We start from the raw sequence: 26,367 nt of genomic DNA, 5'->3' as shown, positions 1-26,367 counted from the left end.
AAATGTCAAGCAAAGAAGTGAGGTGGTCAGAGATATTGAAAATAGCATCTTTAGCAACATTAATTATTCCATATAGATGGTAACAGTAATTAGGCAGTGTTATAATGATCTTTACAATGAGTGCACCCCTTAGTTTGTGGGTAGCTACTCCATAGTGCAGATATTTTGTGTTTTCCTCGTTCAATATTTAGCTATTCTACACATCCATCCACCCATTATCTATACTCTCTAATTCTGGGCAGGGTAGCTGGGGATGCTGGAGCCTATCCCAGCATGCATTGGGCAAGAGGCAGGAATACACCCTGGACAGACTGCCAATTTATAACAATGCAGACACGCCATTCACTCACATGCTCATTCCTGTCAATTCAGTTCCCAATTGAAATAAATGCGGGTGAATTACAGGTAGCTAGCTATGTTGCACCAATAAACAGTTACAGCAGCTCCCATAGGGGGAAGACATCTTGATGGGAGAACAGAATTTGTTACAAAAGCTACCCAACTTCGATCATCCAGCTGCCTAACGTAACTAGGTAGCGTTAGCAGCGCTAACATTACTTACAGGACCAACAGAAAACAGGCCAACTCCACGTCACTTTTCATCCCCTTGAAAAACTTCAGCTGATGCCACCAAAGCAATTCCAAGGTTGACTTAAGTATTGAATGAGCCCTGCTAGCTTGTCTTTTTGCTTCACTGTATCCAGGCTTCTTAGCATTTGTCATTGCAGCTGACAAGCAACACACACTTCTGGAATTTGATTCCAAACCACAGGCTCTGTAGCCATGCCCACCCCTCCCCACACAGAAAAGAGTGCCACGCCCAGAAACATCCCACATTTTAGAATACTACAGGTAAAAGGTGTACGAATTCAGTGAAACTAAGTAAAGACATAGATTGCCAGTGCATCTTAGATATGCCTTGGCATGGTTATTTTATTATATTTTCAAGAAAAAAAATATTGCATAGTCTGCCTTTAACAGCTGACCAGGCCAGACAATAGGACTGAATTTGGATGTTATGCTAGACTCACTGTCAAGAGAAAACTCTCTCAAATGTAAAATATTAAATTTCTTACTCAGGTTTTGATGATGTATAAAATGTTATCAATGCTAACATTCCTTGGATCTTGTTTTTTTATTCTTTATTTAGCATAAAATATAAGTCAAGGTGGTATCTGTCTAGTCACTTGTGTTACACACTTACGTTACAAATCCAGGTCAACTGCTGTAAAGCTGGATGGCTGTCAACAAAAATTCAATTTTAGATACCACTAAACTTTGTTTAGGTACTTATTTATGCTTAACAATGAGCCATTTTCACCTGCATTCTACCTACTGTAGCTATCTGTCATTAGCTTACTGCAGAGACATATGGGTTCGTGCATACCAATTTTGTGGGGAGAAATACACGTGGGGGTGGTCTTTGTAGCTTTAGCTGGAGAGCATGGGAAATACTTGCAAATCAGTACATTTAGGAAATAACCAACCAACCAAAAAAAAAATGTAAATGGTATGTCGGACTTCAAGCAATTGCAAACAAAATGAAGAGGAAAGTCTTAATTTAAATCAGTATAAAATGTTTTGCAAACCTACTCGTAAAATGATGTGTAGTTGTGTAGTTATCTAACTGTATGACAGTTTCTGCTTGTTAACACCCATGCGCACTTTCAAACACAGGGATCATTTTCTTACAAATTATTCAATAAGTGAAAACGAAAACTAGCATGCACAGGACAAGAGGTTTGGAACCACTGGATTAGTGGATCTCAAGGCTCATCGTGATTCACCAAAGTGGATCTCTTTCCATGACGAAGTGGACACCACTGCCATAAATTGTGTAACACTGTTACTGACAGTGTAGAAAATTTGAAATTGTAATAAAGCAGAGATAAATTTGTCATTAAAAGCAACACTGTACTGTACAAGCAAAGCTTCAACCTCTCAGCATGAAAAAGGATTGCATTATGCTACCCATAATGCGTTGCGACCCTGTCACTTGGGGCCCTGCGAGAAATAACAAGTGAGGAGGGAACATATCGTTACACAGCTGTGGAGTGTGACTCGGGCTTAAGTCTTGCAATTGCAAATTTATATCGATATGCCTCCAAAAAAACCAGCTCCAGCTGCATCTGGTAATAAGAAAACACAAGAAAAGAAGAAGGAAAAAATAATCGAGGTGAGGCATCTTGTGGCAAATGAAACAAATACCCGTACCGCGAGCTAGCCGCCTACCCCCTTTTAGCTAGCTACGAAGCCAGTCCATGCTGCATTCACGGCCTCGTTGTATGGCGGCTCTAACGCGGATTTCTCTGGCCTGAGCTAACTAACATTAGCCTGTTAAGCAGTAAGCTATGTAGTTTAGCTTGCTAGCTAAGTTAGCTAGTGCTACTATTGCTGGCCAACGCTAACGTTACTTTACTCTCAGCCTAAGGCCACATTATGTGAATGACACTGGTCCATGTTTTAGTTGACTAGCGTTAGCTGTTCTTATATTATTCTCAATTAAAACTTTAGCAGAAATTGATGAAATAGACGCAGTTATGGTGGAGTCAATACAGCTAGCTAGATAGTTAAGTACAATAGCTAACTAATTCTTAACTAGTTCGTGAATTATCTGTTCATGATCATATCTGTGAGGCCTAAATTAGCTTACTCGTGAGCTAATGTTACACTGTTCGATTTCAGGTAGCTACCACCAACCAGCTAATGTCGGCTGGGTAACTTCCCTTGCGAATCACTGCATATGGGCTCCAGCTAACGTTACTTATACTGCTAACTTAATTCACAACGACGGCGTTATGAATAAATAGTTTTCACGACTGCTAGTAGAAATTCAAGCTAGCTATGCAGCCAGCCGAGAAAATACTGAACCTGTCAGTTCGTGCTAGGTAGCTAGCTCCCTGTCGACGTTTGCAGTCTTTCAATTCTGCATTTTATTTGTTTTTCAGAACAAAAATACAATGTTCCACGGTCTATTATGTGCCATAACCACTCATGTCAGCAGCCGCGTGTCCTGAAACTGTTAGCCACCCCAAATCAGTGAACGTAAACTAACAGCTTTTTTTCACTTAAGGACAAGACATTTGGTTTGAAAAACAAAAAGGGAGCCAAGCAACAGAAGTTCATCAAGACTGTCACGCACCAAGTGAAGTATGGACAGCAAAATGCCCGACAGGTAAGCGACATGTTTACTGTCTCAGAATATCGTGCCTTACATAATTCATAAGTGATAGATCCTGCACTAGCCAGGTGAGTCTTATTGATCATGTATGAATATTGCCACTGTTAACTTATTATATTGCCTAAGAAGCCGACAATAAACTTTTAAAATATACTTTGCCAACCCTTGGAGTCAGTGTTATAAATTGTACTCATCCTCGCTGTTGAAGACTGGTAATTCTCAGCCCTGTTCTTGTTATCCGTCCGCTGTGACAGAAGTGAACATTTGAGGTATATCTGTTTTAACATTTCTGTTGGCTTAACATTGTCCCAGATTGCTGCCACCGAAGGTGATAAGAAGAAGGTGGACAAGAAGAAGGAGCTGTCTGAGCTGAATGAGCTTTTCAAACCAGTGGTTGCCACTCAGAAAGTCAGCAAAGGTACCTGGGTTTATGTTAAAATATGGGCGTTATGACTTGCCACAGCTGTTTTCAGTGTAGCTTTCTGTGGTGTGAGGAGTTGTGCCTCTGCTCTACCATCTGCTTTTCACCCTCACCTTTGTGTCAAAGTCCTGAAGTCTGTTTCTTGAAGATCCTGAAAACTACTGCTCTCCGGAACATACCTTGCGTTCCATTGTGGACTCTTACTCCCTAGATTTTGTATTAGCAGATGGGTCTGTTGCCTACCATTGGTGAGCACTTTCCCTTAGACTTTTGGCAAGCATCCCAATTTTCAATTTCAGTTTTTGAAATTGACTATTTTGTAAAGTACGAAAGTTAGGTTTGAATTAATTCAAAGTGTTCTTTATGATTCAAACTCATGTACAATTGAATAATTGATACTTCAGTCAGTTATCAGTTTCACATTCCAATAGATATCATTTTCAGTATATAATTTCCTATTCAATCTCAGCTGTAATCTGTTTGAATTTTAAGTTTTAATCATTTTGATGCTTGTATGTTCTGCGTGTTGCATTCTGAATTGTACTTTTCTTTGAATATGTATCGTACTGCATATGTATTATTTTCACATTTACATGTTTCAAAAGCAGTACGTTTTTGTATCTTAATTAGTGCATTTGTGTGCACTTAATTGTTTATTTGAGTAAATATTTGGAAAAAGACTCAATATATAGTTTTTACTGAACTGAGAAGAAATGGGTCCTTAAAATTAACCCCTACCAATGTGTCTTTGCTAAGCTATATGATAACTCCTTGGATTCACACATTTTGTGACAATGCTGAGGTTTTTTGGAAAACTACCAGAATATTAATTCTCAGTGCTATTTGTGCAGTTATTCATCTGGTTTTTGTAGTTGGTCAGTCTTTCCTAGTTTTAGTGGTGTAGCTACGTTCACAGTAGTGTTCACCAAATTAATTGTTCACTATTTATTTGCAATGTAGTTGACAGGTGAAGCCTGAGATAAATTTCCACTTCTGAGGAGCCAATCATTTCTGCCATATTCTATTTTGAAGAACACTTCTTGAGTATACTTTGATGAAGGCTTTGTTTGACACTTTCTGGGGTTTTTGACATTTTCGTTTTGGTGTATGTTTTCACTTTGCCCAGGCAGTTTTTGTTTTTTGTGCGCAATGAAGCATATTTCACATATTTAGAGATGTTTCTGATGACTTGCCGGCATTTTAATGGCAGGTACATAATAATTAGGGATTTATGGTCTAAGGCTGGAAAGTACACTTCAAGTAACTCCTAAGCAGGTAGTACAACAATGCTGTTTCCGGACTATAATAACCAGCTGTATAATTTGATTGGATGTTTAAAAAACTACATTCATTGATTGTATGTAAAAATATATATATATATTTTTTTAAAAACAGTTTTTAAGTTACTCTGGATAACAGTGTCTGCTAAATGCTGAAGTGTAATGTTATATAAAGAGTGTTTTGTTTGGGATCTGTTTGTTTTTCCACTGGTTTATTCATAGTTGGCAGCATATCCCATTGTTTAGATTTAGACACTGATCCAAAGAGCACAATCTGTGACCTGTTTCTTCACAGTACTTGTGTCACATGAACCATTCGCTCATTTTGCTATTCTCTCCAGGTGTGGACCCAAAGTCAGTGCTGTGCGCTTTCTTCAAGCAAGGGCAGTGCACCAAGGGAGACAAGTGCAAGTTCTCCCATGACCTGACGCTGGAGAGGAAATGCGAAAAGCGCAGCGTCTATTTCGACGGCAGGGATGAGGAATTAGAAAAGGGTACAGACTTGCTGTTTTTTGTGTTTCCAGGCTGAATTTGAAGTGTTGGCTTCCTGTACCACTAATAGGATAAAATAATATGCCAGTCAATATTGACATTTGTTCACGTTGGAGTATATTTACTGAAATGTAGGCTGGTAATTAGTATCAGTTCCTCATGGACCCCTTGGATCCTGATCTCTTACTGTCTCTGCTCTGTTTTGTTTTTGTTTTTTTGCTCCTAAAATGTTCAACAGACACCATGGATAACTGGGACGAGAAGAAGCTGGAGGAAGTTGTGAACAAGAAGCACGGAGAGGCCGATAAGAAGAAGGCGAAAACGCAGATTGTAAGCTGTAACCGTAGCCTCCAGCGCTGTACTTCTTGCTCAAGCCCAATCGCGGCCATCTGCCCGTCCCAGAGCCGTCCACAGTGAATTGAGGAAAAGAGCCTTTAGTCGCAGTCAAGCTCATTTTCTTGGTGATGTTATAGCCAGGGCCACCAGTTGGTCTCCACTATGTGACCTGCAGGGATTTAAACTTGTATTTTGGTGGTTGATCTAATATGAGGAGAGGCAGAAAGGAAAGTGAGCACGGATGGAAGTTTAAATGCTATGAAAAGCATATCTTTGAGCCAGTGGTCTTCGCTCCTGGTCCTGGAGAGCCGCAGGGTCTGCTGGCTTTCGTTGTTACTCAGCACTTGAGTAGCACAGTAATTGATCAATTAGTGCCGATGATTACACTGTCAATTCAGGCTGATGAATAGGCACAGTTGGCTCTGGCGTGATTAGGGCTGAGTTTCCCATTACAGGGTTTATTACTGAACCAAGATGTAGTGCATTAGCTGTATATGCTATCTAACGACACTTTTTTCAGTCCAATTGTCCATTGGGCTGTAATTATCATTGGGAACAAACAAAAACCCCAAATGCAAAAATGAGGTAAATGTCCTTCGGATTCATATGCTGGGCCCAAGTACATCGGCTGTGTGTGACAAATTTGGTCATAACTACAAGGTTGGACTTGGCTACTTCCAGCCTTGTGATCAGAATTCACAGTGAGTATGCCAAGTGCAAATTAGTTGTTAGCTATGCCTGGTCTCAACAGTGCACATCCATGTGAATCACATGAAATGGCAGTTGTTGCTAAGCAACGCTCACTGTTAAACTACCTTTGCGGTCGCCACTCCAAAATTATATCCATCGTATAACTAAAATGGAGAACACCATTTTGAAAAGGAAGGTTTACTTTGCAAATGCTGTAACTGGGAAACTTAAAGAGCTGTATAGCCAACATAGCGACTTACTGACTGCCATACTAAATTAGACTGCAAAAACAAAAAAAAACAGTGTGTCATTTCATCACAAACAGTATCGATGAGTGCAGCAAATGCGGCTTCGGACTGCGAGCTGTAGAAGAGGTCCAAAAAGGCAGAAAGACCTTGCATCCAGAGCAAATGAAAAATGAAGTCTGCTGAAACACCCCCTGACAGGGGCCAGTCCTTCTCCCAAAACATTACCGTACAGTGACAGCCTTGTTTGGAGAGGATTACCTGGCATAATCATTAGCCTATAGCAGTTAGGTAGATTGATTGTTCATAAACAGAATCACTACTTTGCCAGGCTAGTTAGTTATGTAATAGTAGAATATTTTAAGTTAATCTATCCATTTGTTGTTATATGGATTCGTAGTAATGTTGACTTAAATTAGGCTAAATGACAGTAGGGACTTTTACAATTTTGCAGGCTTGATCGACTTTCCAAAAGAATGGGACCCAGGGAATCCCCAACACACATACCCCCCAGAGCCAGGAGGCAGTATTTTTGCAGAACTTAAGTGCATTTTAGCTGCAAAGGAAATTGTGTGAGTGGAGGCAGAGTCAGCCCTGCTGAAGTCAGAGCAGGAGAAGTTTCTAACAGCGCATTCCTTTTCACCACAGAACTAGGCAGTGAAACCTAGAAAACCAGCGCTGCACACGGCAGGAATAGAGCGCTAATATACACATTATAGCTGGGACATACACAAATCTTCATAAAGTTTTTTTGTAACCAGATGTGTGTGTGTCATAGCCTGCTAAGCAACAGTTGAGAACTCCACTGCAGCGCTTAAAAGTACACGTTTCTGTGAAGTGGTGCTCCTGCTCATTAGCCACTGCTTTAGTGGGTCTGCCCCGGAGCAGAAGACCACTCGCACTCTCGTACGATGCGAATGCCATGGTGGACCTAGGCCATCTAGCCGCTAGATTAATAATGGCCATGTCTGACTCTCAGACCATCTGCACTTTAATCAAATGAAACCCCTTTTGGTACACCTAGAGGTGCTTGTAATCAGATGGGCCCTGCACTCAAACATTGGCTTTGTCAGAATAGCCAAAAACTCCATGTGTGCCAGTCTTGCTAAGGAATTCTTCCTTTGTCCATGCTGACTGTGCTTGAGTGGGGAGGTGAACGTAATGTCCGAGGCAGTTCTGAAGCGGCAGTGACTCTGTTATGACACGGCGTGCTGTCGTTCTATGGGCATTAGTGATATTCTCCACTGTGTTTTGGAATGCCCCATTAGCATAGAATCGGATCACAATCAGCACATGCAAAGTGGGGAATTGTGCTGCATTTCTGTCCGATACGTGTTCTAATTGAGCTGGCATGTCAGAGAGATAAAACAGGTCTTGCTTGCAGAAGTGAAACCTCTGTTAGCTCTGTGTAAATCTAATGGATTTGTCCGATTACAAACAACCTATTCTTGTCTTGAAGCGCGCTTGCTGTGATGTTACAGCATTGCTAGTGTTGCTTCTGTAAAAAGGCTATCTGCCACCATAGATAATGGTCAGAGTGTCCTGTTTATACCTGCTCAGTACGAGGTGCTACACAAAGAAGGGCACAGTCCCAGGTGGCACACCAGGGGAAACGTTACATTGGACTTTAGAACTCAGAGGTAGGACCGGGCACACGACCAGCTGGTGCACTCAGGCCCCCTGGATGAAATGGGCCCTCTCTGATGTGGTTTTGGGTCATCTTAGGTTTGCAGATATTTCCTCGATGCCATTGAGAACAGCAAGTACGGCTGGTTTTGGGTCTGCCCTGGTGGAGGAGACAACTGCATGTACCGCCACGCCCTCCCACCTGGGTTCGTGATCAAGAAAGACAAGAAGAAGGAGGAAGAGAAGGAGGAAGAAATCTCGCTGGAAGAGCTGATAGAGAATGAGGCAAGTTGTTTTGTTTTATTTGTTGTAATTCATGAGTAGAATAGTTCTTAAAAATAAGATAATGCTGGTCAGTTGCATATATGAGGGTCATCGGGGCAAACAAACCGGAAAGTTCTGGTGACCTGCCACAAATTTTGGCTGTGTGTAATTATTAGGTACGTAAACAGAAGTGGGACTTTACTTGTTTTGCAGGGTCACTGCGTTCAGCGTTTGGAGAATGTAAAGGGTTAGTCTCAGTTAGCATAACAAGCAACAACATTTTAAAGAACTCGCCAGTGATGGGTCATTCTATTCATCAGCTTTTTGTATTTTTTTCATAGAAAGGCCTGAGAAATTGCACTGTCAGCTTTGTCTAGTGCTGTCATCAGAAATATGTCTTAGTTTGAAGACATTGCATGTTTACAACTTTGTTGATGTTGAGTGCACTTGACTTTTAAGCACATTGACTTGCATTAAGAATTGTTTGAGACGTTTCTAGTGAGTGTTTGAGACCTCAACAAATCGCATGTTTTCCTGTTGATGGATGGTTTTGTCAGATGTGATCCTGAGTGGCCTCTGACCCTGCGCAAAGTGTAATTGGGCGATGTTGTGTAACGTTGCAGCGATCTGCCCTCGGACCAAACGTCACCCGAATCACCCTGGAAACATTCCTGGCCTGGAAGAAGAGGAAAAGGCAGGAGAAGGTGGCCAAAGCAGAGCAGGACATGGAGAGGAAAAGAGCCGACTTCAAGGCCGGCAGGTCATTAGGGGTGAGTTTGACCGTGTCTGGTGCTTTAATGGTGGCCCTTTACCTCATCGACAATCGGCTACACATCATATGTCTAGTAACTGAATCTTGGAATTTCAGCTTATGCACTATCAATTTGTGACAGGAATTTGATCCACAAGACACGTTGAAATTGTACTGGTGTCGCACCTTCTGTGAAATTACGCTGAAGTTCATTTTAAGTTAATTCTTTAAAAATTGAAAATGACAAGACCTGGATGTTTGCACTATAAAACTTATAGGACGCCTGTCAGCTCTGGAATTGATTAACCTGCAGTAAGCTATGCACACAAAAACGAATGTTTGCCTTAGTGTGAAGGCTATTTTATCCTCTATGTATGGGGACTTTGGGGCCCTCTTTCTACCAGAAGGTGGCACCAAATCACTGTGTTGAAATGGTTAACATGTTGCCTAAGCAAGAATTGGTTTATGGTCCTTGTAGGCAATTTGGGAAAGCTGAAGTAAAAAGACTAGATGCCTATAATGAATCTACGTGATTTATTGTAAGCATTTGATTTATTGCTAATAGACTTTTGAGAAAGTGCATTATTTGAATTATGCCACTGTATTGAATATTAATTATGTACACTACTATCTGCTCACTAAATGTAATAACTGTGTAATGTTATGAATAAGTCAACAATAAATAAAATCTTGCTGCAGTTGCGGATCATGAAAGTTCCCTGAACATTGTTTTTATTGTGCTTCTTAGGTCAGCGGTCGAGAAGTGTTCGAGTTCCGCCCTGAGCTGGTGGATGAAGATGATGAAGAGGCCGATGACACCGAATGTGAAAAGAATGGTGAAGATGTTATAGAGGAGGAGGTGAGCCTGTCATAAAATGCAGAGCGCGCTAGGTTTCTCTGAGTAATTGTACGACGGTTAAAAGAAAAGCTGTTTAGTGACAGTTTATTACTGAACCAGTGAATCCTAAGTGCCTTTCTCTTGTTGCACCTGTTGTAAAATAATGTGCACAGGAGGCGTTTGTATGCTGCAGTTTTACTGTAGTAATTATGACTGTCAGAGCAAACAGAAAAGCTGCTGCACCATGACCAAAAACACTGAAACGGCTGTAAACAAGGAGATGGTCTTTCCTGAACTTCTGAGTTATTTGTATTCTGTGTGACTACGTAGTAGTTTGCAGAATTAACAAAATGGAACTGATGTTTGGAAGCTGCAATTAATGCGAGTGAATTGACAAGAGCAGGAACAGCATGAGCTTTAAATTGGCTAATATTTTAGCCAGAACACATTTAACATTAGTTCCCATTGCAGGTTGAAGATGTCCAAGAGTTTCAGGACATCGATGTGGCCCGGTTTGTGCCGAAGGAAGTGGACAATGCCGGAATCACTGTGGCGTCAGCTGACCGGTTTACAGCTAAATCTCAGCCAGCAAAGGAAACGGACGGTGAGAGACACAGCCGCCCTTCCCAGTGATGTGTGGACCGCAATGAGAAAACCAGATTGGTCACAAATAGATTACCTTTCAGGCGCACTGGTCCTGTCGGGCATCTTTGTGTGAATGCTATATGAAATTGATTTTTAGCTGTTGGCTGGATTTGAATAATCGCTACAAAACCTGTGTGACTGAATAGTTTCAGGTATAGATGGTCATTTTGGGGCTGCTGGGTGGCTGAATCTGTGAAAGATTATCGCTGTTATAGTTCATGGATAGGCCCCTCGGTCTGGTATCAGATCCGGACCACACTAGTGCTGGCAGTCCTGCAGTTGGCTGTAGCATCATCCAGCGATAAGAGGGCTTCGGTCAGCTCGGGTGGCGGAGTCTCGTCACACGCCAGCGACCTCCTGCCGGTCGACTGGGCTCCCGTAAGTCTGCCGGTTTAAGCCGCACGTGAAGCATCTTCCTCAGACTCGTGTCTGCGGGAAACCGCCTCGTGAGCTTCGGCACCACGAGAAGCGGTGGCTAATGCTGCGTGCTTCAGAGGAGCGAGCGCTTGTCCGCTCTCCCAATTCAGCAGCGCTGCTTCAGGCAATGAGCGCTGATGAATACGGTTGGGCTTTTCTAATGGGGGCGAGCTCTGAAAAATGTTTTGTGTGCATGAAGTTGAAGGCAATGAAACATCAGTTTGCCGTTGCACTCAAAGGTTTGTAAGAATAAGCAGCGGATTATAAAAATTATTTTAAAAATCACTACAAATTCTATGTGAATGAATAGTTATAGGTATTTCCTTTTTCACGCATTGCAGGATTAAGGCCCCCTACAGTTAACGTTTTGGCTAGTGATAGGAATACCACAGCACACACCCAATGAGCAGGTGGAGTCTTATCACCTAATGCCTTAACCTGCTTTTAGTAATGCCTGGAAAGGCTGAAACTGCTGCATGTGTGGAGTGCCTTTGTATTGTAAGGAGCCGTGTAATGAGCCTTACATGCCTCATTGCAGTCTCGCTTGTAATCATTCACTTCAGTAAAGGTTCAATCTGGTCGCCCAGCTTGTACAAAAGAGATTGTATCTGTGAAAGCCACTCCATATCTGTTCTTTCCGCGTCTGATGCCCCGCGCAAGATGTCCGTTCAGAAAACGTTCACAGATCTCTGGGGGAACTGATGGAAGTGTCTGTCCATTTTGGTTAAATTCCGATGCTGACGCTGTAACCCCCGGGCCGTGTGTGCTTTTCCGCAGACAACAAACTGAGCGAGGCCTCGGGCGGGGCAGAGAACGGGGAGCACTGCGAGGGCGAGAGCCTGGACACTGGCGACGACGACGATGACGACGGCAACGCGGAGGACGTGCCCGTAGACGAGAACCTCTTTACGGGAGAGGACCTGGACGAGCTGGAGGAAGAGCTCAACACACTGGACCTGGAGGACTAGGTTCAGGATTATGGGCAATCCACCATTTCCTGGACTACACAAGGCTTGAGACCAGTGACAGTTTTCACAGTGAACATCTTCCTGTTGGAATCTCACAGAACCATTTAAGTCCCTGGGCTTAAGGAGACATAGATATGGCAAATGTTCCTTTTTTCTTTTAAGCTCTCTGATCCAGTTAAGGTTTCTTTATCTTATTCAAGTAAATGGTTTTTACTACAGTCAGTCCCTGCGAGATCACAGCTTCTGGGCTTGGACTCCTGTCCAATTAGGCTTTGATATGGTTTGAAATGACATGGGAAAATGTATGTAAAAATGTACAGGAACAGTCTTGAACTATATCAGTATGGCTCAAGATACTCATTTAAAATGACATTTCCCAAGTTTTCGTATCATAGAACTTGATTTTATTTGCCAAAACAACTTGCTGCAATTCATCACACAGGAGAACTTTAAAAGAGAAAAAAAAGCATGTACATTTAACAGCAGCCAATTGTCAGATGTGCTTTGGAATTGAATGATCAAGAGATTTTTCATTTTTCATAATTTATTTGGCTCTTTTTTTCTTTTTTTGCTGTCCCAAATGGATTATTGTGTATTGATTGCAAAAGACTTTCCAGTAATAAAATTTGAATTTACTCTGAAGTGGGATGAAAATGCATGTCTGTCGGGACAAAATCTGCAGAGAAAAACTGCGCGATGGCGATGTTCACTCTAGTTAAAGTGGATAAGAAAGGAGTTGAATTGCTGTTTAAATCACTGTACTTCAGAGTGAGTAAAGAAGCTGAGATGGGTTGCATAATAATCACATCGAGAGAAGCTTTCCGATTAAAGAAGAACTCTGCTGCTCAGGACTGACGGTTCTACTGCTGACTGCAAGTTCAAGTTTGTAGAAGGCAAAATAAAGAAAACATACTGGCGGGTAATTTAAATGTGCAGTGCATTTGTCCTTGTGTATTTGAACTTACCTTTCACCAATATGCCAAGACACATTGTAATTAAAAAATGTTCTCATCCATGTTTGGTCTTTATTTCCAATGTTTAATCACTGAATCACCCACTGAAGTATGTTGTTTTCCAGTAAGCAAAAATTGTCCTTGAACAAGTCTGGATAACAATATTGTTAGCCCCCGCTATAAGACTTTTTTGTAAAACTATTTGTGAAGATATAGTATACTGTATTACCAACAAGTAAATCTGCTTGGTTTGAGAAGTATTGTCTGTTAGAAAGACATTTGTGCTTTTGTTAAGCTTTTAAACAGAAAATAAATGGTCAAAATGCCTATGTAATTGTATCTCAAAATCCCAAACTTCAGAATGAATTCCCTGTTCTGTAGAGATTGTTAACAAGGCTTTTTTTAGCCACAGTGATGAACACTGCATTTCTGGATGTTTTACCAGTGATGTGATCCACTGAATTATATTGCTTCATAAGCATTTCCTATGATGTGAATCAAAAGAAATGCAAGTTCACAATTTCCTGTGGCCCAGAGTCCAACAGCCTGATCTGTGAAAATTCTAGTTCCTGAGAATTCAGCACAGTCAGCAGACTAACACAGTTTCTGCTTTCATTGCCATGTCAACATAGTAGTGTCAGAGCACCTCCTGGCAATTCATGGTCAAGTAATGACCAAAATGTATGGCATGCACAAGAAATCAAGTCTTGATCAAATCAAATATTGCACTTCCAGGATTCTTTGGAAATTAACAAATATTTAATCCCAATTGTATTAACTACAAGACTAGTTGCATGAGGCTGCATGAGTGTTGTGTCATCGGGTAACCATGTGAAAGATCTTTACATGTATTTGCTGCTAAACGTTGAAAATTACTCTGTGTAATCATTAGCTTGTTTAAGACACATTCCAAAACTACATCTAAAGTTTTCCTGTATATCTCATCACAGAGCAAAACACACTTTATTAGGTACACCTACTCATTAATGCAAATAGCCTGCTCCCCCAAACAGCAAATCATGTGGCTGCGACTCAGAAAGGCCACAAATGCTCAAATAACAGCTGCTTACAACAGCGGTGTGCAGGAAGGCATTTCTGAAAACACGTAACACGAATTCCAATTTCTCTTGTGACCGGCAAATGGTTGGGTCAGAATTTGGCATAAACAGCATGAATCCATCCTGTCAATGGTGCAGGCTGCTGCTGGTGTTTTACTGGTGTGGGTAACATTTTGTTGGCACACATTAGGCCCTTTAATACCAACTGAGCATCATTTCAACCACAGCATACCTAAGCATTGTTGTGGACTATGTGCATCCCTTTTTGGTCACAGTCTACCCTTTTTCAAATGGATGCTTCCAGTAGGATAACGCACCATGTCTCAAAGGACACATCTCAAGCTAGTTCCTCAAACATGACAGTGATTTAGTTTGCTACAGGAGCCTGCACAGCCCCAGTTCTCAATCCAATAGGACACTGTCGGGAAGTGGTGGAACGGGAGGTTTGCAGCATGATGTTGTGGGCAAAAAAGCTGCAGGAACTGTAAAATCTGTCAGAATTAAGCAAAATGGTCTTGACCAGTACTAGACAGGTGTACCTAATAAAGTGACCAATTAGTATTTTAACGTGTTAAAAGTTCTGCAGGTTTCTTTGTACCGTGTGCAGCTGGTAACTCAGTCAGCACTCTGCACTCAGGGCTGGGACAACTGCTGTGGAGTAGGCAGTTGTCTCCCTGCCTTTTCAGGGGAGTGGGTCTGAAGGGGATCAAACATAAAAGCATTAATCTGTGCTCCGCCACACCATTCCCTTACATTGCTGAAAAGTCATCTCATCCTTGTAGGGCGATAATGTTTCACAGTCATTTCTGCCCCTGATACTATATTGTATGTCCATTGCATTACACCTTTACTGTAACAACAAGGATTTACAAATAAAGCATTTAAGTGCATTCAAATGTGTTTATAAGAGTAGCGGTTATGACAAACAAGTAAAGACAAAAAATTAAAAGGTAAAAATAATGTTATAACAGTAGTTACTATGTAGCCATTTGCCATGATCCAGTTACTATCTGGACGTAAACTAAACAACCATTTGTTGCTCAGACAAAGCCTTTCACTGCCTAGTTTTCTTCAGATCATTTGTAGAATTCAGCTATACAACCAGTCTGTTGCATCCCGAGTCCATGATTTAAAAACTCGGCAACTATGCAAGACTGGTCAACAGAAGATCCAAGAGAATAAATGAAAGTGAAAGATAAAAGCCATTCGGTTTATAATAATTTGTCAGTAAATAAACAAGAACATAGTGTCATTGATGTGAAGCTCCATGAGTGCTAATAGCTCCCCTTTGTGGATCATATTCAGACTGGTAAATGTGAGCGAGCGAGTGAGCGAGCTATATGTTATGATAATAATCTATATGTTATGTTCAAACATATGGGAAAACTATATAATTTTAATTCAATACATTTACTCTCATGCTTCAATGTTTTTTTATTAAGTAATCTAATTTTTTCTGAAAAGATAGGTGCCATAATTATTGGCACCCTTAACAGTTAGTGTAAGTAAAATCAAACGAAATGAAATTGGCAATACAATTTTACTTAATTTAGTTAATCTCAGCCTAAAGGAACTGTATTATGTCATTCCATCACTTCCAGATTCACTAGAGAATAAAAATGAGGTAACAAGCATACAAAATCCCTTTGTCATCCATCAGCATGGGAAAAGCCAAATAACTGTCAATTCTGAAGAGTCTGATGGTAATTTACCATCACAAGTCTGGTAATGGGTACAAAAAAAGACATAAACGGTTAAACATACCATCTAGCACTGTAAGGGCAATAATAAAAAGGTGTAAAACATATGGAATGGTTGCAAATTTGCTAGGAAGAGGAAGCAAGTGCATGGTGTCTCCACGGACGGTGAGGAAGATGGTGAGAGAGGCCATTAATAACCCAAGGATCACTGTTTAAGAATTGCAGAGATTAGTTTGTTTCTTGCAGTCAACAAGTCTAAAAAAAAACATAAAATGGCACCTCCATACAAACTAACTCTTTGGAAGGGTGGCACGAAGACAGCCCTTACTGAGCACAATAAACAAACCAAGAATCTGGAGCTTGCCAAACCTCATTGGAATTATGACTGGAAGAGACTGCTATTGTCAGATGAGACCAAAATTGAACGTTTTGGCCATACACACTATCGACCTGTTTGGCGGCAAAAGAGGAATGCATATAGGAGAAGCACCATTCATGCCTACTGTCATTGATATTTTGGAGACATTTTGCTGGCAGTGGTCCCAGGGCACTATTTTAGATCAATGGCACAATGAATTCACCAAAGTACCAGGAAATTCTGGCAGAAAATTTGGTTGTCTCTGCTAAGAAGCTAGGACTTGGTCTAATGACTCCAAGCATGCATCAAAATCTAAACAGAAATGCTTAAGTGAAATCAACATCCATGCTTTCCAATGGCCATCTCAGTCTCCAGACTTAAATTCCATCAAAAACGTTTGGTCTGAACTGAAGAGGGGGGGTCCATAAGCGCAAACCCAAAGATATCAATGATTCTGAAAAGTTATAAATGGAGCAATGGTCAAAAATCCCTCCAAATGTGTTCTCTAACCTTATCACAAATTATAGGAAAAGACTCGTGGCTGTCATCTTTGCCAGGGGTGTTTTCACAAAGTATTAAACCAGGGGTGCCAATAATTGTGGAACTTGTTTTTTGGGGGAAATATTTTTTTTATTTAAAAAATTGAAGACATTGGTTGATTCCAATGAATCATTAATCAAGCACACTAGTTTACACATGTTGGAATATAAAGCTTATGTCAATAACTGTATTATTTTTTTGTTTAGCATTTTTGTGCATATTTATCAAGGGTGCCAATAATTCTGGACCCCACTGTAGTTCTTTCTTATAACCGGTGAGGTTTAGATATAAGCTCTTCGAGCTTCTTATCTCACATGCACATGTACTACTTTCTTTTATTTGTCGTATTTTCTTTTCTTTTACTGTATGCAAATAAACTAAACTAAACTAGCCATACAATTGCAGTTTATTAGTTCTCTTCTTCCCACAAAATAATTATTTTCAAATCCATAAACTGCAACATAAAAATATTAATATATGAACTCGTGTTGCTATGTTGGATTAAAAGGATTATGCTTTTGTTCTCAAATTAGGCCCATCAACAAAAAAATCTGTTTCCTGAGTTTATTCAGTCATTTTAATCATCTTTGATTGATTGGCATGGCAAGTTGTGCTGTTAAAATGGCTCCCTAAGTGAAATATGCAGCTAGTTTTTTTTAACGAGGAGAGCGGTTTGAGGGTTGAGGTTGTTCTGTCTTTGTCCGCCAAGCAAAACTGCGCAAGCATTCCATCTTTTTTCTTCAGCGTTGAAACTGTGTTTCCCTTACACTGGGAACCCGAGGGATTTACATCTTGCATTCTTTAGGATGTGCTTCATCACGACTGTTATGCAGCCAGTCACAAGCAGTGCCAAATATGACCAAAACATCTCAAGATATGACAGGCGATTTGAAATGATCCAGCAGCGCAGGGGCTTTCAGGATAAGGCTTTGTTTCAGAAGACCGTTACACAATAGCAGAAGTATGAATGATCCAATGACCTCTGACCGTGAGAAACTGCAAAGAGTTAATGCTGTGTTGGGGATTATTTCCTAATAGGCGGGAAGTAAGGAAGAACCTGAACAGGGCAGTTCCATCATTGTCTGCCTCCTGTAGCCTAATACACTGTCTCAAACTCAATTTGTGTTCCTGAAATTGTTAATTTGTCTGCATTGGCATCCTGGTAGCAATGACGTAGCCTAGGCCAGACCAAAACGCATGCGTCGGTAAGTACAGTGTTGCCAATTTAGCGACTTTGTCGCTAGATTTAGCGACTTTTTTACCTTCCCTGGCGACTAAAAATCTTATCTAGCGACTAGCGACAAATTTGGCGACTTCTCGCAACTTTGGCAACCTCCATTCTCGTTGTCGAGCAACAGCAAAAATCACCTTTCACTGATTTGTGAATGACGTCACGTCTGCCTTTCCTAGTGCTCTACCGATGCCCACGTTTATAAAAGTAATTTACATAGTCTTATCTGTCAAACTGGGGAATTCTGTAGAAGGGAAACTAAGTAGACTAATAAGTAACTGTCTGCGTCTGCTGTTAGACATTACTACACTAATTACTACATGTAATTCAATGTCTGAACACAGATTACTAACATTTGGCCTATATTTTCGTCCAGTTAATCGCAAATTCTGCAACAATGTATGACTGCACTCAGTCAAACGACAATTTGTAGGCTATTCTACTTTTGGTCTCACCCAAGTTTAGGAGGTTAAAAGATAACGGTCTCATCGGTCTCACCGCGAGAAGAGTATCAGGCGCCTGGGGCAGCCCCAAAAGGCACTAGTGTTGTGTCGTTCGCGAACGATTCGTTCAAAAGAATGAATCTTTTGGGTGAACGATGTGTACTGAAACCTGACTGAAACACTTCGTGAAACGATTCGTTCGCGAACGTGAACTGGTCGTTCACTGACTGACTATCGTTCGCAGACTCAGTTCAGTGATTCGTTCACTGCACGTACTACGCCCGAATCGTTCGCGAACGACACAACAGTACACTTGCCCGAAACGTTCGCGAACGACACAACAGTACACTTGCCCGCATCATTCGCGAACGAACAGTACACTTCCACGAATCGTTCGCAAACGACACAACACTAGTTCGTTCGTTCCTCTTGTTGTAGCGAATGCAAGGAGCGAGGAGTCTCTGGGGAAGAGAGTGGGTATGGAATAATGGATAATAATCGAACATCACTGTCAAGTGTGCTGTTTATTTTAAATGAAATAACAAGACTTTTTTTAACATGTCTCAAAGTAGGCTAGCCAAGGCTACTATTTTATCGACGACATTTTATGAGAAAACGTGATCTACTTAGCCAACGTATATCAGCACTACGTACTTGCTCACCGCTAGTTTCCATTGAGAAAAGAAGGATTGCGGAAGTGTGTGCTACGTTTCAGGTTTATCATGCTTCTCACTTCCTGTACACGGGGTAGCTGGTTCTGGTTGATGCATTTGCTGTTATTGTACTTGTTCGCATGAAACCGACTACGAAAAAACAGTGAAGCAGTGGTTTTTAAATTATTTAAGAAGGACTTGGATGACATTGTATTTTCCAGTTGGCAAATATGTGAATACTTTAAACTTAACATGGCTGTTTGTGTTCTGTCTGTCTTTATAGAGGACTTACTCATCTGTGGGCAGGGAGTGTAAATTCATCGTGGGTCATTAAATGCGTTCGCAGACAGATTCACAGGGTGAACATCAAAGGTTCTGCTCATCGTCTTAGTCTTGTTGCCAACCTAATCACTATTTCGCTGTGAAGACTACAGCAGACTACTCCGAGCCAACATGGGGAATCCAGTGAAACTATATTTATATTTGGCTCTGATCTTGCCGTGTTTGAAATTTACTGACTCATTTAACCTGGACATCGACAATCCTTCGGTTTATTCCGGTCCACAAGGAAGTTATTTTGGATTTTCCGTGGATTTCTTTAAACCCGACCAAACACAGTAAGTTTACGTTTGGTACTTTATCAGTTATATTTTACAACTGACTGAGATTGCCATTACGAGTCACATATACGTGCCGACTGTTGCTTGTTGAAAGCCCGGTGCACTCGAAAGTATACAAAACCAAATTAGCATGGTTCATCAAACATTTGTGTCAACCATTACAATAACAAGCCCCCTAGTTAAAACGAACCATTTTTTCAGGCTACTGTGACAATTTCCATTTCACCTTTTTACTCAACTTTTAAACGCATGTAACAGTTCGAAGCAACGTGAGACTTTTATTGATGGGCAATCGGAAGTACACATTTCCCTCATGATTCTTCCATGTTCCATGTCTTTGAATAAAAATTGTTAGTCTATGTGTTATGTGGTGTTCTCTGGAATAGCATACGCTATTCGATTATTGGCTAATGTAGCCCTATTCATTCCCAGGTTGAACGTCTTAATTGGGGCACCTAAAGCCAACACGTCGGTTTCAACTGTTTTGGAAAGGGGAGCGGTATACACTTGTCCATGGAAAACAAGTTCAGACTGTCGCCAAATACCGTTCGACAACACGGGTGAGCTAAGATGTTACTGTACATTTCTCAGCCGGCTGCTTTAAGGTTTGTCGACGACATTCTGCGTTTTATGTGATCAGATTATTCTAATATTCTAATTTAGTTTACATTTTTGTCAATGGCAGGACACTCTTGCTGACCATTATGAAATTCACAGTCCATTGCCGTACGTATGTAGTTTTATTGGTCTAGTATTGTGTACTTCAGTGCCACTGAGGGGGAAACAGAACGTCAGAGAATTGCAAATGAAACTTGCTTTTCAGTCAGCAGCCATGGCAGGAGGCATACGTTATTCATTGCTTTAGGCTATATACTTCTTATAATGCCAACGTATCTATATAGCGACCTATACAATCTCCTAACAATTCTGAGTGGTGAATCAGCTCTGCTCCAAATGTTTCCAATTGGTGTGTTAACTGTGAAGCAGAACAAAGAATCAGGGATTTGTGCTCGTGTTAGGACTCATCCAGGAATGTGGCCGCACGCTGATTCAGACGCGTCACCGTGTTGTGCAGCTGCGCATGATTCAGGATCAGTCTGTCTGGCGAGACTTCGCCTATGTCAGAAGCCTTGACTTCCCCTTTATTTAGCTGTGTGTTGAAGCTCCTGAAGAGCTTGACACAACTGAACCTTAGGAATCCCGGCATTGCTCGTAGAATGAGACTGATACCGCTGGTCGCTGACAGAAAATATAGACATTTTTATCCATATACGCATACTGATTGTTGGGTCCTTATTACAATGGAATGCTATTAAATAGATCTGTGTGGTGTTCTGGAAAGAATCATCAGTAACCAAACCACCTTATCTGTTTCTATGTACCATGTTGTTCATTACCAGAGAGACTTACACATGAAAATCCCTCAGTTGCTTGGTTTTTTAAATGGGCTTCCTTTACTTTGTGTCAAAAACTTGATTTATATTCTGTGACCATCAGAAATTGACCACCAGCTCAACCATAGGGCCAAGCCAAGATTCTCACAACAGATTTGAATGTGGTTTATCTTATTTTGTTCCACCAATGCAACTATTAGCGTTGTATGCCCTCTCTATTTCAAATATTTAAATGCAGCCCAGGTGACTTCATTTGACAAGTTTGTACTTTTGTGCCCAACCCGCTCAGCTCTCCTTTTTGATGGGCTGTTGTCTTATGGCGATTGTACCATTTCTACATTGTACTGTTTTTAGCCAGATGCATTTTCCAACAATTTTCCATCATTTTGAATTGGATTCATTAGTTCAGGTGCTGTTTCTTTCAGCAGTATTATGATGTTTAATTTTTCTGTACCCTGTGGATTGAACAGAATTACTGGAAAAAATAAAAAGGCAATTAGCCTTTTCCAAGTTTGACTGGGTCATACTGAAGAAAAATACTAAATCTGCAAATTCAGCATCTTTGAAGCCTTTGCTTGGGAATTGTTATCCGAGGCCCATATGAGGCCTTGTTTGCTTCCTGAAATGGAGGAATAGGGGCCTCAAGGCATCAGGCGATTTACTGCACCTTGCTCTGCTCTGTTCCGAAAAGTGACCACTTCAGCACAATAGACTCCTTTGTGCTGGCTGACTGTGTCTTTGGAGGCGGGGGGGCAGACTCGCTCTAGATTACAGTAAGCAGCAGCCCAGAGCTAAGAGGAGAACACTGTAATTACTAAGTGTGTACGGAGGCCTTATTCTCACCAAGTTTTACCCTGCCTATTATGAGCTAATGGCCTAAATAGGTTCTGATTGGATAGCCTGCCCACAACAACCATTACAATGCGAAAAGGTTTCTGTCGTGTCGTCAGACAATTAAAATGACAAATTAAGCTAAAGGTCCTGTTTTGAGCGCCTCATAGGTCACTAAGTGCTTTGCTGCAGATTAGTCAGGCGTGTTACTGAATCAGATCTGGATCTGTGTTGGCACACTCGTCCCTTTGTTAGAATGTCCCGAGCCCATGTATATAGTGTCTTGTGCAGTAATAAAAGTGCTTCCACAGTATTAAGTAATAGTGTGGCAAACAATACGCCTGCAAAGGGGACTGAGGAGATTACCAGTCTGTTTTGAAATGGAGCGCTCTGCATGGGCAAGCAAACGCAAGCCCCGCACCTCAGAATTGCAGCATGCATAATGTTGCGCTTTCCACTTGCTGTTTGATCAGTGAGTCATTGATTGCCATGGAAAATAATATGCCCAAATCATGAACTGTGATGAAATCTGTTTGTTACTCTGGAATCTATGCACAGACAATGTGGAATCATTGTTGATATAGAAATGCAGTGGTTTCCTGTCCTGAGTCCTTTGCTCTAATCAGTCTCTTTAGTTGGGTAGTTTTTGTGACAAGATTATTCAAAACTGGATTTTTTATAGAAATACTATATGGTCTTTGATGTGGTCATTGGATGCAGTGTTGTAGTGGACTGGTGTGTTTTTAACAAACATTTATCCTCTTGTCTTTTTCTTTATTCCACTATTTGGAATTCCCAATTGCGCTTGTAAGCATTGAGTAAGTTTTCAGCTGAACAGGGAAAAATTTTATGGCATTTTGCTACTTTTACGGCTTTGCGTTTAAACGGTGTCCCAGCATGTGCAGCTCTGAAGGAGCCCTGATTTTTAACCGTGCCTTCAGGCTGTTAATAAGTTGTCCGAACATGTCTTTTTGTTTGACGCAAACAGGCATGGTACAACAAGGTTTTATGGTGCATGCAGCTTTCTGTTCAGTTGGCTGCTAAGGCCTCATGAAGTCTGTCAGATAAGAATTTTGATTGCAAGTAAAACATTTTTTAAACAAATAGGCTAAATTTAATCAGTCCGCACATTGAACCTTGTATTACCTGTGGTAAGACTGAAGTGAAACAGGAACCAAAGCATTCTCCATAACACTGAAAAGTCAAGACACTGCGTTTACTGGCCTACTTGTGTAATGAGTGAGAAGCACACATCCAAGGTGAGATTTGAACTTGTGCATCTCACTCTCCCAAAGGCTCCAAAGACAAATGTGTTACCAGTCAGCTAAAGGCGAAATCGCCCATGGCTAAGGGCAATATTGCTATTTTTGACTGGAAGGTTGAATCACCAGAGATTGTAGTCACAGCACCCTGCTACAAGTCCTTAGCCTTACTGCACCTCACTGTTTACTAGCTAACCAGCTGAGCTACGCCTGCTACACATGTTAGATATTCATATTTCAATCAAATCTACAGATTTTGAAGTTTTTATCTAGGAGAACAAAGGGTATAGTATGTGAATAGTTGATTTGTCTGAGATTGTTAATAGTTCAGTAGTGTGTTTTCACAGAGTCATTTTTTAACCATACAGGGATTGTTATTGCAGGTTGGTAATGATGGTATTTGTGATTCATTTCCTGTCTTTAAAAAAACACTGTTCAGTCTGTGGCCTCAGAGGTCAGGAAGGAGGAGGAGAATAACATGACTTGGGTTTTCTTTAGCATTTTAGCTCAGGAAATGCATTACGAAAAAAATCCTTTTGAACTGTTGGACAATGCTTGGGGCATACTCATAAGATCATTGTACATTTTTCATTGAATATGGTCAACTTTCCAATTAAGGTTTGCACTTTGGCCTCGGCTGCAGTCTAACAGTCACCGGGAGTCTGAAGTGGGGGAACACAGTGGGCTTTATCCTGACAGAGGAAGGGTGGGTTTAAGGTGGCTAGGATTCCTCAGGTTACACAAATTAGTTCCCCTAACAACACACCACCGGTCCACCAGTTGTTGTCATTGAGAGATACTGTTCTGCTCTGATGGGATCAAGCTTTATCATGTGTTACTGTAATGGTCAAAGGTGAATGGAGTGAAAGAGTGTGCACGCTTCAACAGTGGCAGTTCTAGAGACACAATTAAGGAGAAAATAAGGGGGCGTGAATTGTTTAATTTAAAACAAAATGGTGTGGAGGCACCAGTGTCTGCAGCTGCTCTCAAGTGACTTGCGCATTACAGAACACCCAATTTCATTGGCTCACAGATGACCGGAAGAGTTCTGGTGGGGAGCAGATGGAGTTCAAGTCCAACCAGTGGTTCGGAGCCTCGGTCCGGTCGGCAGGGGAAAACATACTGGTGAGCCCACTCTGTTCTGCTGCTGTTGAGTCACTGCCCCAAGACCCACCACTAAATCACCAGTCATACATCATCTCTTATGAATTCATCCCTGGAGGTAGTGAAACTGTTGATGCAGTTTGCCATATTAAATAAGGAACATTTGTTCCCTCTGAACTAATTTTGAGCTGAGCTGCGTTTATTTTTAGCTTTATATTTCTATCTCCTCTTTAACCAGACCTGCGGGGTTTTTTTTAGGCTTGCGCACCTCTGTACCAGTGGAGCACGTACGGGCTGACAGAGAGGGAGCCCGTGGGAACTTGCTATCTGAAGAAGGGAGGCAGTATCGTGGAATATTCCCCGTGCCGCACCAGTACGTGAAAGCTCCAGCGGAACTTACTGCTGCATGTGTTTTGAAACAGGGCCCCAAGCGATGCACCGCCATGAACATTGCAGAAACCGGGATTTCGTCAACACAAACACAGGCTTACCTTTCCGCCCACTTACCTGTTAAGAGACTAGTCTTTCTGAAACATTTGCAAGTTAATGCCAGTTTGGTAATGCAGGGTTTGTGTTTATTTGGGGAGGGGAAAAACAGTGGATTGTGAAATCTGACACGCTCACTTCCTGTAGTGTAACAGCTGGCTAAGCCGAATCAGAGCAGGGCAGGCTCGGTCATACCCCCAACATAGCCACATTGGCAGCTGCGTTTCAGAACATCAGTCAACAGCCTTACTTGATCCCTTTCTGGTCTCCCCCTGTTATCATTGCAGAGGCGTGATCACGTGTTGCTAAGCTACATATGAGTTTGGATTTTTTAAAAATGTATTTAATTTCTGTCATTTTATTGCAGTTATCTTAATCATAATGTTATTGTGATATTTAATGGTTTGAGCGTGTGTGTGCGTGCGTGCGTGCGTGCGTTTGCGTGTGTGTGTGTTCTTCCAGGTTCAAACACTCCTGAGGGCCAAGGTTTCTGCCAGGCAGGATTCAGTGTTGATCTTTTGAAGGTGAGGAATGTCTTAACTTTTAGACATTAAAATCACGCGAGCCAAAACCATATCTTCGCTTTATCCATGGGTCATTGACCTTTATGTTAAAATGATTTCTTTCTTCTTGTATACTTGTGTGGTCTACAAACATGCTGTTTGCTGTTCATTTGAATAAATAATTTCTCAGTGTGTCTCAAATTAAATGAAGAAGGCAGTATTTAAAAAAAAAATATGTTTTTCTCCGAACAGAATAACCGTGTCGTCATTGGAGGCCCTGGAAGCTTTTACTGGCAAGGTATAAACGTAAATTTAATTTTTAAAAGCTTGTTTGATTTTTAAAGACGGTAGGCAGATACTCATATCAAACAAACATCTGAAGTGATGCATCATGCTATCTGTCTGGACCATGAAAGAGGGTGTGGTGCAGAGACTGAACAGGCTATCTGAAGGGCAGAGAGTCAGACACGGCCCGGCTGTGTGCACACAATGGGCGCGTACATGCTGGGAAAGCTAATCTCCCAGAGGTGTCGATGGGCTTCCTGTGGTGGATAGTGAATGATAATGATTCATTCACTGTGAGATTTCCCATCTTGTACACAGTGTGATTCTCAGGATCGGTTGGCACTTACTTGTTTGCAGAGGATCCCATTGGATTAAACTGATTGCAGTTTCCTGTGGAAAGTCAAAAGCAAAAACACTTCTCTGATTCATAAATATGTTGCAGTGTATTGTGTGAAAAAAACATTGAGTTGTTTCACGCTTTTGAATTTGACAAAACTGTTATTTGAATGGTCACTTAGTGTAAAAGTGCAGTTTATATTCTTTCAGTGTGTAAGCACACATGACTGGAATAAAAAGCAATCACCCCAGGTAATGCCAGCTTGTTTTTTGCTCTTTCGGTGATGCTTGTGAAACATTGATTAGTGCACTGACCAAACTCGATTATTTCTGCTCATACTGTAGGTTGCAGTAACCCTGATAAATTACAATAGACAAACATTCCATTGCAATTCTGTTTTTATTTCTAAAAGTGGAATGGGCAATCCATTCTCCTTTCGTATTTTTTAACTTTAT

At 41.2% G+C, this 26,367-nt stretch overlaps 2 protein-coding genes across 2 annotated transcripts in view; both read left to right on the top strand.

Moving 5' to 3' along the window:
- The first annotated feature begins 1,983 nt into the window (after window positions 1-1,983).
- On the top strand, window positions 1,984-13,169 carry zc3h15 (zinc finger CCCH-type containing 15). Its single transcript, XM_035410687.1, has 10 exons — window positions 1,984-2,176; window positions 3,074-3,175; window positions 3,494-3,599; window positions 5,224-5,376; window positions 5,613-5,704; window positions 8,371-8,556; window positions 9,159-9,305; window positions 10,035-10,145; window positions 10,596-10,728; window positions 11,964-13,169. The coding sequence occupies exons 1-10, from the start codon at window positions 2,099-2,101 to the stop codon at window positions 12,152-12,154; spliced, it is 1,299 nt and encodes a 432-aa protein (XP_035266578.1). The 5' UTR covers window positions 1,984-2,098; the 3' UTR covers window positions 12,155-13,169.
- Window positions 13,170-19,126: 5,957 nt separating this feature from the next.
- The window catches only part of LOC118222898 (integrin alpha-V-like), a 32,889-nt gene continuing 25,648 nt past the window's right edge, over window positions 19,127-26,367 (top strand). Inside the window, exons 1-6 of the mRNA XM_035408822.1 lie at window positions 19,127-19,707; window positions 20,143-20,270; window positions 24,231-24,322; window positions 24,560-24,674; window positions 25,250-25,311; window positions 25,543-25,588. Of these exons, the coding sequence (XP_035264713.1) occupies window positions 19,544-19,707; window positions 20,143-20,270; window positions 24,231-24,322; window positions 24,560-24,674; window positions 25,250-25,311; window positions 25,543-25,588 (607 nt within the window). The 5' untranslated portion in view covers window positions 19,127-19,543. The remainder of the gene's footprint in view (window positions 19,708-20,142; window positions 20,271-24,230; window positions 24,323-24,559; window positions 24,675-25,249; window positions 25,312-25,542; window positions 25,589-26,367) is intronic.

This window comes from Anguilla anguilla, chromosome 3 (assembly GCF_013347855.1).
Source record: "Anguilla anguilla isolate fAngAng1 chromosome 3, fAngAng1.pri, whole genome shotgun sequence".
Lineage (NCBI taxonomy): Eukaryota > Metazoa > Chordata > Actinopteri > Anguilliformes > Anguillidae > Anguilla > Anguilla anguilla.
The sequence above is the reverse complement of the archived record's forward strand: the minus strand, read 5'-3'. Positions and strand labels throughout refer to the sequence as shown.